At 39.7% G+C, this 15,254-nt stretch overlaps 1 protein-coding gene across 1 annotated transcript; it reads right to left on the bottom strand.

The window, feature by feature from the left end:
- Positions 1 to 10,896: 10,896 nt before the first annotated feature.
- On the bottom strand, positions 10,897 to 14,934 carry LOC121945715 (protein FAM8A1-like). Its single transcript, XM_042490013.1, has 5 exons — positions 14,463 to 14,934; positions 13,216 to 13,336; positions 12,936 to 13,059; positions 11,865 to 12,004; positions 10,897 to 11,767 (listed from the first exon to the last, which is right to left on the bottom strand). Exons 1-5 carry the CDS (start codon positions 14,929 to 14,931, stop codon positions 11,623 to 11,625), a joined length of 999 nt encoding a protein of 332 aa, XP_042345947.1. The 5' UTR covers positions 14,932 to 14,934; the 3' UTR covers positions 10,897 to 11,622.
- Positions 14,935 to 15,254: the final 320 nt, after the last annotated feature.

Here is a 15,254-nt window from a genome sequence, read left to right as displayed (position 1 = left end):
TCATACACACACATACTGAACCACTTAGTGATGAAATGTGTTTCCCCAGCTGTTGAACCTGAGAAAAAAAACATGTGCTGTATGTCTTACTTGCCAAAGGGCTACAGACTCGTCTTCCTACTGTGACAAATATTGCTTCAAAGAAGCTGCAAAGCCAAAGTAAACCTCAGGAGCTACACAATCCCGAATGGAAAGAAACATGCGGAAACCCCATTTCGAAGCATGAGGGCATCTACCAGAGAATGCCATTTCCTTGCCTTAAAATATCTCACTGTACACTGAAGGTCAGAAATAATGTCAGCCAAGTGAGCTCAAATGAGCTTTTCCATGGGAGTTCATAAATCCAGCTGGAGTTGCATGGAGCAAAAATGTTCACTGCACTGAGTAGATCAAGAGTGAGACTACACATAGCTCCATCAAATACTTGCTCTGCATTTCTGCACGAGGAGTCAGTGACACTTTGGATTACCAGAACAGTACACAATGATATATACATGTAACTACAAGGGAACAAGATGTGCTTATTTTCTTTAGCCTGGGTACCGGCTAAAGAAAATAAGCCGGTACCCAGTGGTTGTATTGTACCAGTACCCGGTACAATACAACCACTGTTGGGCAACAATCTGGCATTTGGGGAGAAATTTAAAGACAATTTATGATACAAGTATCTTTAACTACTGCCTGACCGTCCATAGGAGTTGCACACAGGTCACAAACATGCATACATCATTGTTGAAGTGAGTGGCAGCTGACACTGTTTTTTAAGGAACATGATGGACATGTTTTGTGCTGAAAGACACCACCTCATCCTTAGAAGAGACAGACTGAATGTGAAAGACTTTGCATACAGTTTTTCAATGTGTTTATATCCTTAAATGTTCATGACAGTAGTACGGGACATAAAATAGATCACCTTCTGCCAGCTGGACTATTGTAACTATCTTCTGTCTGGTGTATTTAATGAAAGCCATGGGTGAGTTACAGCTAATACAGAATGCAGCAGCATGTGTTCTGACAAAAAAGCAGACAGCGATACATTGGTTACTTGTCTGTTACAGAATTCATTTTTAAATGATTTTATTGGTTTTTAGGCCACTAAATGGCCTTGCACGATTGTATCTGTCTGACATGGTGAAGATATATGTACCTGTCAGGTCCTTAAAATCACTCTTGTTTGTTCCAGAGGTCAGAACTAAAAGGAGAGGCTAAACTCTGGAACAGTCTGCCTGAAGGTCTCAGAGGCCTACATCTGTTGAAACCTTCAAACAAAACCATAAGAAACTGTTTTATCTTGTCTAACCCTGCAGCTGTAACTGATTTTTAATTAATTTTTAAATTTGTTTTATTTTTTTCTTCTATTATAAATATTTTATGTTCTTTTATGTTCAGCACTTTGTGTTGCATTTTATGCATGAATTGTGACATAAAAATAAACATTATTATTATTATTATAATTGTTGTTGTTGTTGTTGTCATATGCCTGCCTTGGCTATTAGACTGTTACATTTCTGGTTTTCAGTTCAACTGTTACTGAGAAACTTCATCATTACTGTAGTCCCCGAGTCCACATAAACCCTGAAGTCCCCTGTAAATACAATGCTGAACCCCAAAAGTAGGCCAACATTACAACATACAATGTATAGTTTATAGGACTAGGACATGTTCCTGACAATGCTCCTTGTTTCCCCTTATTACATAACTCCACATTTTGTTTTATACATGTATCAGTACGCACTGTTCAATTAGTACCAAACATTACACTGTAAATTGAGAGGAATTACACCAAGCGCTGCAGGGTGTTAAAGTCTTCAGCACAAATCAAGAATATTTCATCTTTGTTGACAGCTTTTCAGATACTATGGATTACTTTTGAATGCTGATTACTGTGTTCCAACCTGACAGAGGGGTTTTGCTGGCCTAGTTGCATGTGCTCTTTTAGTCTGAGCACACACAACTAAGTGTAACATTCCTCAGTGTGGTGCACACATAGTAAGAGGGAGTGCTCCCAACCATAACAAGATCTAGCCTTTGTCATGTAGTGGTATAAACAGGAGTAATATTAGTAAAGCAATAGACATGGGAGAAGGACTTACTGCATAGCACTCCTTCACCATCTCAACAAATCAGCATTGCATTATGCTTACATTCCTCCATTTTTAAACACACAGATGTCTACACACTGCCTCTCAGTGCTCTCTCTTACTCATACACAGTAGCCTTCAGCAAAAAACACAATGAAAACTCAAGTGGGCTCCAGTTGCTGCAGGTTATAACACTGCATGACCTTTACTGAGAGGCAATACATAAGTTCCAATTTAAGTTTTGGGTGAACTTTTTCATTCACAACCTCCTCTAATATCTGAAGAGATTAATCACATTACCTTGAAACTGTTCTGATCAGTGCCCAGCAAACAATTATCCAAGCGTCATTACCCACACACTGCTCTGCATCCTCACCACACACTCACTTGTGCTGAATGAGCCTCCTCTGACATGCAGCAGACATGTCCAGACATGTAACATTGATCCTCACACGCACAGGACAGGGAGGCAAGTATGATGCATACAGTCAAATATGGGAAAATGCATGCTGTACATGCTGTTTGCATCGATCAACTTATTCATATTGTATAAATACCAAAATCACTGCATAGCTTGGCTCAGACGTTTGCATAAAATTAATGACGTTTTTATATACACAATTACAACAGTAGTGGAATTAAATACTCACTTCTGAAAGTGAAGGCAACGCTGACGTTACACGTTATTTGATAAACAGCAAGTTAGCTAACTACTGCAATATTAGCTTGCTAGTTGTGTTAGCTAGCTACCTACAATAGCCCACTGCGAAACATTTGTAACACGTTTTGTTGACACTTGTGATCGTTTTCTTTCTAACTCAGCCTTTCTTCTCTCTTCAGGTAGCCCAGTTTTCCTTCTTTCTCTTTTTTTAGACGACATGTTTGGTTACAGGTTAGCCCTACACAGCATGGATGTATTAAGGTAAATTCTGGCAAAAGCGTTTGGAGTGGACTAAACCATTTACCCTCTCGAGAGGGGAAGGTGCCTCTGAAATGTTCTAATATGGTTTTGGAAACTGGAAATACTCTGCCAGACTATTTACTTTCAAAACAGTTATACTCTGCAGATATTGCTAATAACGTAAAATTTCAAAGTTGCGGATAAAAACAAACTTTTAATATCAGACTTTTTGATGTCTCCCCCTTGTTGGAGCCCTAGTTAGTCCTAGTCCACTCACTGTTAAGCCTACAGACAGGGGCGTCATACTGGGGGGTAAAGTGGGACTGATTGCCCTGCAGGGCCCTTGAAAGTCCTGGGGTGAAAATATTTCTTTTTTGTTTGTTTGTTTTTTACTTTCTTATTTCTAAATAATTAGTGCTATAGTGCAATACAAATTGGCTGAATATATCGGTTGAAAGGCTGAATTTTGTCACTGTTGGGATTTGATCCATTCAGTCCAATAACTGTGCTTCAAAAGTTTAGAAGAGCTGCAAGATTAAATCATTTTATTCCAACTCAAATTAACAAAGCGCTGAACCCAGAGTCAGCTGCTCAGCCGCCTTAACTTATCTTGTGCACATGCTCAATGTGGCTAATTTCATAACGTGGAAATAGAGCGATTTTGGCTTCATGTGCCACTGTACATCTTTCATAGGAATATTAGGGGCCCCGTCTCAAATGCTGTACCCAGGTCTCTTAATACATCCATGCTGTAAACACAGCTAAAGTCAAGTGAGTGACTGCTTCTGAAGCACCAGGGTACACAGTCATGTCTTTCCCCAAGAAAGAGAAATCAGGGAAAATGAACGAAAGCAAACTGACTTTAAAAAAAAATCTAAACATGCATAAGAGAGATATGGATCAAGAGAGGAAGAGGACCAACAGAAAAGTACTTTTGCATGGGGCTTAAAATTTAGTGACACACTCTTGCCTACAGAAGTATAAAAAAGTAAGTTTTGGAGAAAAGTTCAGTTCAGTATGTGAGAGCAGCCACTGGGAAATACTATGCATAAGTAATCGAGAGAATGGAAAGTAGAGTGTGGGTGGCTGGCTTAAGAGGGCATCTGGTATCAGAGCGGGAGGTAAATAACCCTCGCTCGGTCCTGTCTGAGAGCAGACCTGTCTCTGCTGTGGCGCGCTCCAGTTTGGAGGGAACAACATGCACACTCCACACTATGTGGGGAGAATGTGAAAGCACTTGCTGCCATGGCAACAAGGCAGCTCCACAGTCTCCAGTCCCCATTAAGAAAGATGGGTGGCAACGTGGCTGTAGCTCAATGGTGGTGTAGCATGACACGCTGAAAGAGCCTATTGAAAGCCAGTGAATTCAGTAGTTAATGAAAAGAGCAAAAGGACAGCGAATCCACCAGGCAGGTGATACTGACCTCACCTCTCTGTTTGGGTGCATGCACTTGTGAGAGATTTGTGAATATTATATCCACTCAGCTTCACTATTTTGATCAGCAGGCAGTGTGCGCTTTGGTCTTAAAATCTATGAGACTGTCACTCACTTCCAGCGGTTATTATAATACAGCAGTTGTTAAGTGTTGATGAGTTCAGAGTGACCTTGAGCAGAGTCCTTGCATCAACACTGATGTCTAAAGATGAAATGAATGATGGGTTAGCAATGGGCTGAACCTCTGAAAGCCAACAAATGTCCTTGTTTTTTGTTTGTTTGTTGTTGTTTTGTTTGGAGGGGGTGGGGGGTAAAGCTAAAAAAAACAGTGTCCATTATATGTTCAACTGTCTGTCAACTATATGGCAGTGTGTGTCATTTTGCATCAGAAGTGACGTGTTTGGAAATGTTTTTTTATTCAGGGTCTGAATCTTTTCCTTATACAAAACAAATGCCATGTGATTCATAGTTGAGGCAGTGGCTGCTTGATGTGAGGGAGTACTTCAACCTGTTAAATCAAAAATGAATACTACTATTACCATTTTCTACAGACACCTAACAAACAAATGTACTCAATCAGCCCAAAACATAGACATTTTCTTGTCACCACCATGATACATGTTGTATTTATGTTACTAAGGAAAACGTTTTCCAAACAAATGATTTGAAAGTCATGCTACTCAGTCAAATGATTGTGGTTTTACTGTAGGACATCATTAAACAGAGTTCTTTAACTCTGTTACATGCAGATACTGTGCATGTGGTGAAAGCCAAATTCAGCAGAACAAAACAGATTTCATCCTGAGTCCAAGTGCCAAGACTCTTTTCATTCAGCTGAAAATAGCAAGCCAGTGCTTACGCACATCTCCAGTCCAGAACATAGTTTAGGCAACTAAAGGATTGGGTGGGAGTGATTTGTGGAGGAGGAATATAGCCACTGAAGGAACTCAGTAGAGTTTGTTCAAACACATGAACCAAATCAATCAAAAAAACACCAAATGGTGTTAAACAAGAGAGAGATAGAAAGAGAGAAAGAGAGGGAGAGAAGAGAGAGAGAGAGAGAGAGAGAGAGAACACTGATCAGCCAGGGAGCAAAGTTACTGTTGATTTTAGTTTCCAAAGATGTACAGAAATAAGCCAGGAAACGATATTATCTTCTATATTTTAAAACATTTATGCCATTACAGAGTACAAGTAACAAGTCAACATCATGGATCCTGCCCGATCTGGATACTCAAGCGAGGGAACTCGAGCATTATTTAAACGACCTCAGTGACCTCAGTGAAAGCCTGCCCACTCCTGCTGTGCTGGAGGTTCAGTACCAGTTTCACACAACAGAGGGCAGAATATGGACTTCAATACCAGCAGTTGAGAGTTGGATTAATGCTGTAAATTGATTTTATAGATTTTATTTTATGGAAAAATGTGTTTATCTTAGCGTTATGTCAGCTACGAAAGTACATTTCATGTCCTGGACGCAATTTTTAAGATGAAAATATGTTTTAACTTAAAAATCATGTACCTCTGTGATCTGGAAGAGCTTCATTGTGCCAAGTGTGATAAATACTTGCTGAGGGTGTTGTTAGTGGCAAGCAAAAAGGCTTTCATCAGAAAATGGCTTAAGAAAAATATATCAATATAAAACAAGTGGATCGACACAGTATACAATATAAATATTATGGAGAAAAAACCCAAAGAACCCAAACCAATATTTTCCTTGAACTCTTTCAGGCTGATTAGAATGTGTAAGTATATGGATGAGCGTTTTTTGGACAAGTGTGTCTATATTTTCATATTTGTATGCATGTGTATGTATGTGTATGTTTATGTAAGAATATATGTGTAGATATTTGCTTTTATTTAAGAAGGAGCTTTTTTACTTGTTTTTGATTTATTTTAAGCGTGTTTTGTGTATGGTAGACACAAATGTATTATTCTGTTTTCTATGTTCTTTAAAATGATACAAACAATAAAGTAACTTAAAAAAATTATATAAAAAACAGCGAATTTTATGCCTTATTTTCAACATATTCCTCCAGGGATGTAATCACCTATTTGACACTGGGGGGAACCATTTTCAATCAACACCTTCCCACCAGGATACATTTTTAGGAACTCAACAGCTAAACTGGCCATTTTTGAGCACTGTACTATGCAGAGTTCTGTCACTGCAGAGTGTTTTTCTGTTTTCTGGTTCTTGGAAATTTTCCATGATCATTTTTTCCATAATATGCCATAAAAACTGTACAGTAGTTTTGAATTTGCGGGGCGATACTGTCTGTAATTATCACAACATCAGGCACAGAATTCTCTTTCATTCCTTTGCTGTCTCTTTGTTTGTTTCTCTGTCATCTTCGAAGTTCTTGAGAGTGCTGTGTTGATTATATTGTAAATAATGCAGCTGTTGCCAGGGAAATATATTCAGCACCTACTTAGTCCAAATCAGTGGTGAAGTGGAACCGCGGCACAGTCTCTCTTGACACGAGGGAGACTTTCAAAAGTTGCCAAGCAGCTTTTGAGAAGATAGCAGGAGGCAGACATATTTGAGTCCAATTACTACCACTCAGTTGCTCTTCAAACATATAGCAAACACACATCTGATATTATGTTACCCTAAAGCAACACTGTCTGAGGAGAGAAAACGCTGAATGTCTCTGCAGTAACCAGTGCAGTCTCCATGGTTGTCTTGACAACTCAAGCTTCCCGCTGCCTTAAGCAGAAATCTACTGTGTTCAAAACACAAACAGCCAGAAACCTAATGTTTTGTCATAGAAAATGATACGCTGTATCGCACCACCCCAACACACATACGCACTCATGGTCTCCCTTAATGCTTCCACATCACTCACCCTGAGTTTGCACTCAACTCATAGTCACGTCTATTTTTATACCAGGAAAATGAACTGCAGCACAGGCAGCGTACTATTCTGGAAAAGTTTATTCATGTCATACTTACTTGTGTTTAGTCACGTCCCTAGAAATGGGTTCATTCATAATTTACTGGAATTGTAAATGTCAGTGCAACCAAATGGTACATGCTGATGTGATGCCTACATCCACTTTAAATTGGCTTTAGAGACTATATGAAAATTATTAGGGTAGGGAAGCAGTCCAGTCAGTCCAGTCAGTTTAGGTCAGTTCTTAACACATTAGAACGGTTGTCTTTGCATTGCCAATGTGAAAAGTTTTGGAGGGTACCAATACAATCATACCCTTTTTTTTTCCATCAGCCCTGTTAAGGTACTAAGCACACTAATCAGATAGTAAAAGGTGGAGCTAGAAACACTGCAGTCCGTTGATTGGTCAATAGAGATTAACACTCCTGTTTGACAAAGACTCAAACTACAGACCTGCTATTTTTAAATATCCCATTGATTAGGACAGAGACCCTTATCACTTCAGCCTGTTCTTGTTTGTTCTGAAAATATTGCTCAAGCCCCTTCCATTGATGATCAACGAGGTGCAGACGTTCCTCTGGATCATTGATGAAGCGCAAATACAGCAAAAGCTGGTTTGAGCAGTGACATGGCTATTAACATCTGATTACAAGCCTGCCTATGTTTTAAGACTACTGTCTGTGGTGGAAACGCAAAACAGTTTTAGGTACATGTCAGTCTAGGTTATCTACGGTTCCCAGGGTACTACGACAAAAGTGTTCTGTGGAAACACAGCTTCTGACTCGCTTTTTCAAAAGCGAGACCCGTCCCAGCTTTATTAATCCTTTCAATGGACCCTCACCTTGACTTTAATGAGAAATTCAACACCTTTCTCAATAATATAGTATGAAAAACACAAATACATAACCGTAACCTTTTTTACCCACTATCCCCACTATCAATTTCCGTACAGTACCTTATAAAGAAAAACTAGACAGGCATGAGACAATATTGCTCAGTTCAGTGCATGTAAATTGAATTGTTAGTCCATAAAAACCTTGAAATAACAACAATATATTAAAAATGTGTGTGCGCATTTAAGCATTTAAACATGTGTGTGTTTCCCATGACACCTCCAGCATTAGAGCAGGCATTTGCATGGCTCCCCAGTCAACAGGTCTCTTCTTCATCAACAGCCCTCTCCACTCAGGCAGAACCCAGCCAGCCTGTAATTACTGACTCCACTTGAGAGGAATACCAACAGGCACAGACACACTGGGAGAAACAACAACAACGCTGAGCAGCATTTCAGTTCACTGCACCTTTCAGCGACTTCAAAACACCTGGAGCCTGCTGCTGTGTGTGTGAGGAGCAGCAGCCAGCTGCCATTTTAGTACTTCTAATGAATGAGCAATGACTTTAAGGACACAAATTGTATCGATCGCAGAAAATATTTTAGTCCAGTTGAGACCAGACTGTTTACCTTGTCCCTCTGCCCTGCAGTGGCTCTGTTCAGAAACAGACACATGGCTGTCAGAGAAAGCTGTGAGACCTCCGTGCTGCCTGTAGATGACTTCCTCGTTAAAAGAGCCAAAGAGGGTGGCAGGAACTCAGGCTGGACACCTCACCAACTTGATGCCGTATGGCATACCATGTGGCAGCAAGGAACCAGATCTGTCAAGCAACAAACAACAGACATAGAGAATGCGGAATTAAAAAGGCTGTTTTTTGTATACAGAGCTGAAGTGAGGATACACTCACCTCTTCTGACTGCTAAAAAATCTGAGTTCACCCTCTTAGTTTAGGGTGATTTATAATTGAACAAAGAGTCATTTGATGGATGAACCCCACATTTATTTTTTACACTCAATTGCAATAGCAGGAATCAATTCTCAGCACTCCCATCACTGCTGCCACATTAGAATTCCTATTCATAGACACAAGGATGATCTTCGGTGTGATTTAAATAAATCATTAGTGCTTTTAATAATAACTGATTGTCATTTGATATTTCATCACAAGGGCTGTGAGGTTTATTGCAACATTGAGTACTTTCACATAAAGGTCTGTCATAAATTACTGTAATAATTGTTCCCTTGAGCTTTTCTGAAATCTTCCTCCTGCACATTCCCCCTGGATATGAGCCAGTGCATGTCGATACAAAAATAGATTACAAACATCCCTCAACTCCAAATAAAGCTCCACTCTCACTCATGAGTATACAGTGCGGTAATGGTGGTGTCTGCCCACACTTTTCTATTCCTCGGTAAAGCCCTTCACAACCATGACTTATATTATTCCCTCGCCTACAGTAATGGCACAGTGCATGGCAGCATCATGTGGAGGGGGGGGGTGCTCAGTAATCTCGGAGTACCATCTGCGGCTGTCAGCTGAAGCTGCCACTTAGTGGGCCTAACACAATCACCACGTCAACACTTTGTCAACAATTGGAGTTTTATCAGTTCGCTCCAAGATCAGGTGACATGCCAGAAGAGTCAAAAGATGAGAGTAATGTCTTGAAACAAGTGGACTCAGGCTGTCACTCAATTTAGCGGAGAATGATTAGCTGTTGTTGATTAGTCTGGGCAGACGATAGACTGTTATTGACTCTCGGTGATGATTATTGAGGATCAGATTTTTGTTACAAATATTGTATGCTGGTGACAGTGCTGTGAGCGGATTTTGCATGATGCATGTCCTGAAGTGTCTGTATGACTAACAAATAAACACTAGATGGAGCCAAACTGCTGCAACTTTGGATCAGATCACTGTGTTGCATAATATACCTTTTTTCTTTTTTCTTTTTTTTTTTTTTTTTAACAATTTCTGCTTCTCCCAACAGAGTAAATAATATATTAAAAATCACTGCATTTATAAATTGCAAATATAAGGTTACAAGGTTAAAATATTTAACTATTTTTAAATGTATGTTTTCTTACAGAAATTGGAGTGTAATATGGTCACTTTTTTTTTTTTTTAAATTAATTAGTTATTTCTATGAATTTTGCAATTTGAACAATGTTTTGTACTTACTGTGGTATATTAAATGGAAAACACACAAATGAACTCAATGAGGCCATTTAAAGGAATAATTCACCCACAAAATTACCATTTGTAAATCAATTAGTCATGCAGCGAAGAAAAAATTATCATATGCTCAGTACATCACAAACAAATGCATTTTTCACTAAAACCTTAGTATTTAAAACTGAACTCAAAGTGAGACTTACCTATACTCTCTTCAAATCCAGACTCTAATACTAAAGGTTTTTAGCAAAAATGTTTGCGATTGTAAAGTAATAAGCTTACAAATGGATATATGAGACTTGGATTATTCTGTACGAGTTGTGTGAGTTTGTACACAAATATCGTTTTGCTGTTGTTACAAGTGGTCACTAATCAATCAATAATTCAATATGTTAACAGTTTTCTGTGGAGGCATGCAAGAAAAACGTTTTCTTCACAAATTCAAAGTAACACTGCATGACTAACTGATTTACAAATGGTCATTTTGAGTATGAAGTATTCCTTTAAAAGTATGAAAACACTAAGAATTACCAAATAGCAGGCAAACTGCTAAATAGACAGACATCTTGAACATGCTGGGAAATAGTGGGGATTTCGTTTAATTTTCTTAAATGCAAAAATCATTTAATCACATAAAATGTGTCATACATGGACTTTTCAGTCACACACATGCTGTAAGAGTGAAGGAAGATCAGTTGTGATCAGATTTACATTTCCTTTCAATATATTTAAATGTGCCTTACAACCACAGCATTTCAGCATTTGAAAAAGCTGATCATGATGCATCACTCCTGTGTGAAGATCAAAAACTCAAAATCGAAAAGTCTGACTGCAAAACTCTCAAGACAAAATTTTAAATACAAAGAGATACTGAAGGTATAATCTCATGAATGCATGATTAGCAACTTCAATACTGAGTGATGCCAGACATTCACCCTTAATCTGGAAGATTAGCATTTAAAAAGAGGCAAATGTGTTAATGAAATTGCGGCAAAAACCATCATTAATCCTGTCTTCAAAAGGAGACATCAATTTGGCACAGGAACAGTTTCTGAAGCAGCATGTCGAAATACATGCAGAAATACAGTATGTGTCTGAAACAAACCAAACCCGAGTTGTAGGAGTTGTAGGGAACTACAATAGTTCATACTGATGTGTATGAAACTCTGCAACAGTCTTAAAGCTCCTGTGTGTTCTGACGATACCTTGAAAGGCTGATGTCTGAGTTCTGCAGGCATTTAAAGAATAACACACTGTGCCTGCTCAGCATTCATGAAGGACTCTCTGCTGGGTCCTTGTACGTCATCTGACCCTGGAGCGTTTCACAACTATTGTGCCAGCAACCATATCATACACCGTCCTGTTGTGCTGGAAGAACAATAGTGTGATGAAGGCCGGGAAGAAGAAGGCAATTGAAAAGTTCTTGTTCAAGGCTCGGACAGTTGATCTGTAGACAGAGACAATGATTATTCAACAAATAGAAGAGACAAACTTGTATTCTTTGTGAAAACGGTGAAAGATAAACTTTAAAATGAAGCACTCACGCAGACAGAGAGACATTAGTTGCTGGAACTACAAGCACCCTGTTAGGCTGAACCAGAACTGACGAGTCACATGTAACAACTCTAAGTCCAACGAGAAACTTCCCCGGAGTGGCTCCTCCTGCTCCCCAAATGCACACAATCTGTGGGGAGAATAGTGTAGGAGCTGTCACTTGACTGCAAGGGGAGAGGTGCTCTCAGACATTTACATAAAAAACTATTAACACTTGAGGTTGAGACCACTGTTTTTATCTCATCCTACCTGTATTAAGTCTTTTCCACATGGAGACAGGCATATTTGATATTGTTGCTTTTTTATGCATTTTGGCTTTAGTTAGGTTAGATGATCAAACAAAAGGTGAAGCGTTTCAGAAACTCTGTTTTCAGAGCTTGGACATCCAGGAGGAGCTCGCTGAGTGGACCTGCTGCTCCTTCGCGTCGAAAGGAGCCAGTTGAGGTGGTTCGGGCATCTGATCAGGATGCCTCCTGGGCGCCTCCTGCTGGAGGTGTTCTGGGCACGTCCTACTGGTAGGAGGCCCTGGGGCAGACCCAGAACATGCTGGAGGGCTTACATATCTCATCTGGCCTGCGAAGGCCTTGGGGTCCCCCAGGAGGAACTAAAAAGCGTTGCTGGGGAGAGGGACGCCTGGAGTGCTCTGCTTAGCCTGTCCCGCAACCCGGCCTCAGATATACAGACAAAAATGTCTGGATGTTTTCAGTGTTGCCATGTAGAGGGTAAACAGAATTTGGAGCTTTTAATGGCAGAGTGTGTACTGTTGTCTCTTCTGTAAGGCGTCACAACTGAGACGGCATTTAATGCAATGGCAGCTGTGACCAAAATAGTGCTGGCTCTAATCTTGCTAACAAGACTTTTTAAATATTTACAGTTACCTTTCTACTATATTGAAGGACAGAGGCATCAGAAGTCATTTCACTTGGACAGAGATTATACTTATAAAGGTGTGTGTGGACAGGAATCGTTTTGAGGACAAAGGAGGGAAGAAGCCTGTTCACAAAAGTACCCTTGTCCATGAAGATGAGGCCTTTTTCTGTGGAAAACCTTTGAGTGCTTACCTCATAAAAACACACTAATATTCGGTACACAAGTGCAACAAGCATCATTTTCTGTAGCTCCTCCATCGATGTGTCCTCATCTATTTCCTCCACTATGAAATGCATGGCGAACTTTGAAACATCCCTGAAAAGAAAAGTAAAAAATGTTTATGAAATGAATCCAAAGACTGTTTATTCAATTACAGTTTGGGTGTGTTTCTTAAAAAACAAACACAGGCGTAATAGTTTCTCCACCACTGCATACAGACCATCACTACTTTTAGAAACGAAAGGGACTCACTTGATTCCACTCAGATGCATAATACTGATGATTATGGTTGCTTTAATGAAAAACAGTATGAAGAAATCCACCATCTCAGCCAGCAGTCTTTGGAGAGGTGAGGGAATGCTATACTCCCGTCCTGGTGAAAAGTAGTAAAAAAGCAAAGTTAAGTAGGTACAGTACACCATATGTTCAAATACCCTAACAATTATAGGTGGGGGAAAAAAATCGCTAAAAAGATTAGTATCACAATATTTTTGCATGGCAATGATGTATCAATACGCAGACACGAAGAGGAATTTTTTTATTGAATATATTATTAATATTACAAATCATACCATAAGTGTTCAATGAGAAATTTAACATGTGCTAACCATATCAATAAATGGTCAGACCATCATTTAGTATGGTTATTTTCACATTAGAACTAAAATATTTATCTGTAACTTATTTGCATACACACTAAGGTACATATTGTGTCCTGTGTTCAGCGTAAGAAATGCTGGCCTGAAGTTGTAACCCACTGCCAGCTGCATACTGGCCCTTTTTTATATTTCTGTCAGTTTAGGGAAGGGAAATAAGGAAGGGAGAGAAGAAGAAAGGAGAGAGAAGGGGACAGACAGACGACTGAAGGAATGGAAGAGAGAGAAAATTGGATTTTTTTCTTCAGATCCTTAAAGTTGTAAAAGACCTTTTTCTTGACATGTAATGTACATGCCATTTATTAGGTGGTGTATGTTATGAAGAAATAACTAGGGATCAACCAATATTGGGTTTTTCGGGGCTGACACAGATTATTAGTACTTAATGAGACCGATAACCTATATTTGGAATCGATATGCATTTCCAATAAAGATGAAAATATTTCCAACACAAAACTGTGTTTCAATGATTTTAGCAAATGTTTATCAAAACTGAGACTTTCAACATCATATTCATAAAGTCTCCAAATACTTTTGTTTGTAAAGATCAGTGAAATTTTAAATAAAAAATGAAGCAATCAAAATAGCGCCCTGAGGTTTTACAAAGTAAAAGTTCCTCCCATGTTAATACTTTCTTCGCATGTATAGCAGGCTGCCTTCTCTAATGTTGGTCGAGTGTACTACACACACTTTTTCATGAAGTAATTTAATCAGCGATCATTGATATACATTAAAAAACACAATAACCCTGGACTGTCTGCACCTGGCGACGTTTGGTGGTTGTTTGTAACCTTTTTTACAGCCTGGAGACTAAACGGTCAGCGCAAAGCCAGCAGGTTTTACCCGGTCTCGGTGCGTTTCCGTTCTCCTGCGGCTGCTGCGGCTGCGGCTGAGCGGCCACTGCAGCCCCGCCAGCGGCTTCACCTCCCCGGCTGCTCTGGGAGGTGACGGTAGGTGGATAAGGCGACAACGGAAGACCAAACGGACCGTGAAACCAGTTCTGGGAGTTGATATCAAGTGGTGTCGTCGACGTCCCGCTGTCTGTCTGTAAGTAATAAGGGTAGGACATGGCTGACGCTGCCATCCAGCTCTGCCAGTTCACATATCCAGTGTAGTACTGCCACATCCACCCCTGCAGTTTCTCGCAGTACTCCGTTGTGGCGCTGCTTTCCCCGGCGTCTTTCTTGCCTTCGACATTTTTATGATTGACTATTCTTTGGGTAACGTTGTCAACGATTGGCTTAACTGTTTTAGCAAAAGGTTTATCGTTTTCCTGATCGACTTCCATGTTTGTGTTTTCTTCGTCAGCCATCTTTGATGATTGCGTCGCGTCACGTACGACGTCGTTCCGGATCATATCATCTGGATGAAGACAGGATAACTTTAAAATGAACATTGTGATAGATGAAACATTATAATTTGGAAGCACATTGACTTCAAGTTAATTTTGTATTTCTACGCTTACGACAGAAAAACCCCTTATTAAGGCTCTGACCATTTCACGACAAAAAGAAACTCCCAAATCCCACCCCTTTGTTATGATATAGTGGTACCGTCCAATCATTGCCTGCTATTAAAATTATTAGCCGCACGAGGGCAGTGTTTCTGCAAGAAATGGACTGCAGTGAAACGACA

This window comes from Plectropomus leopardus, chromosome 7, assembly GCF_008729295.1.
Source record: "Plectropomus leopardus isolate mb chromosome 7, YSFRI_Pleo_2.0, whole genome shotgun sequence".
Classification (NCBI taxonomy): Eukaryota; Metazoa; Chordata; class Actinopteri; order Perciformes; family Serranidae; genus Plectropomus; species Plectropomus leopardus.
Note: the sequence above shows the minus strand (reverse complement) of the source record. Positions and strands in the feature narration are given on the sequence as shown.

Bases quoted from the DNA above. Each gene is read 5' to 3' on its own strand.
- LOC121945715 (XM_042490013.1), bottom strand. From the start codon at position 14,931: ATGGCTGACGAAGAAAACACAAACATGGAAGTCGATCAGGAAAACGAT. The intron at 13,337-14,462 runs GTAAAACCTGCT...ACTTTTCACCAG, and splicing joins CGGAAACGCACCGAGACCGG to GACGGGAGTATAGCATTCCC. The intron at 13,060-13,215 runs GTGAGTCCCTTT...TTTTCTTTTCAG, and splicing joins ATGCATCTGAGTGGAATCAA to GGATGTTTCAAAGTTCGCCA.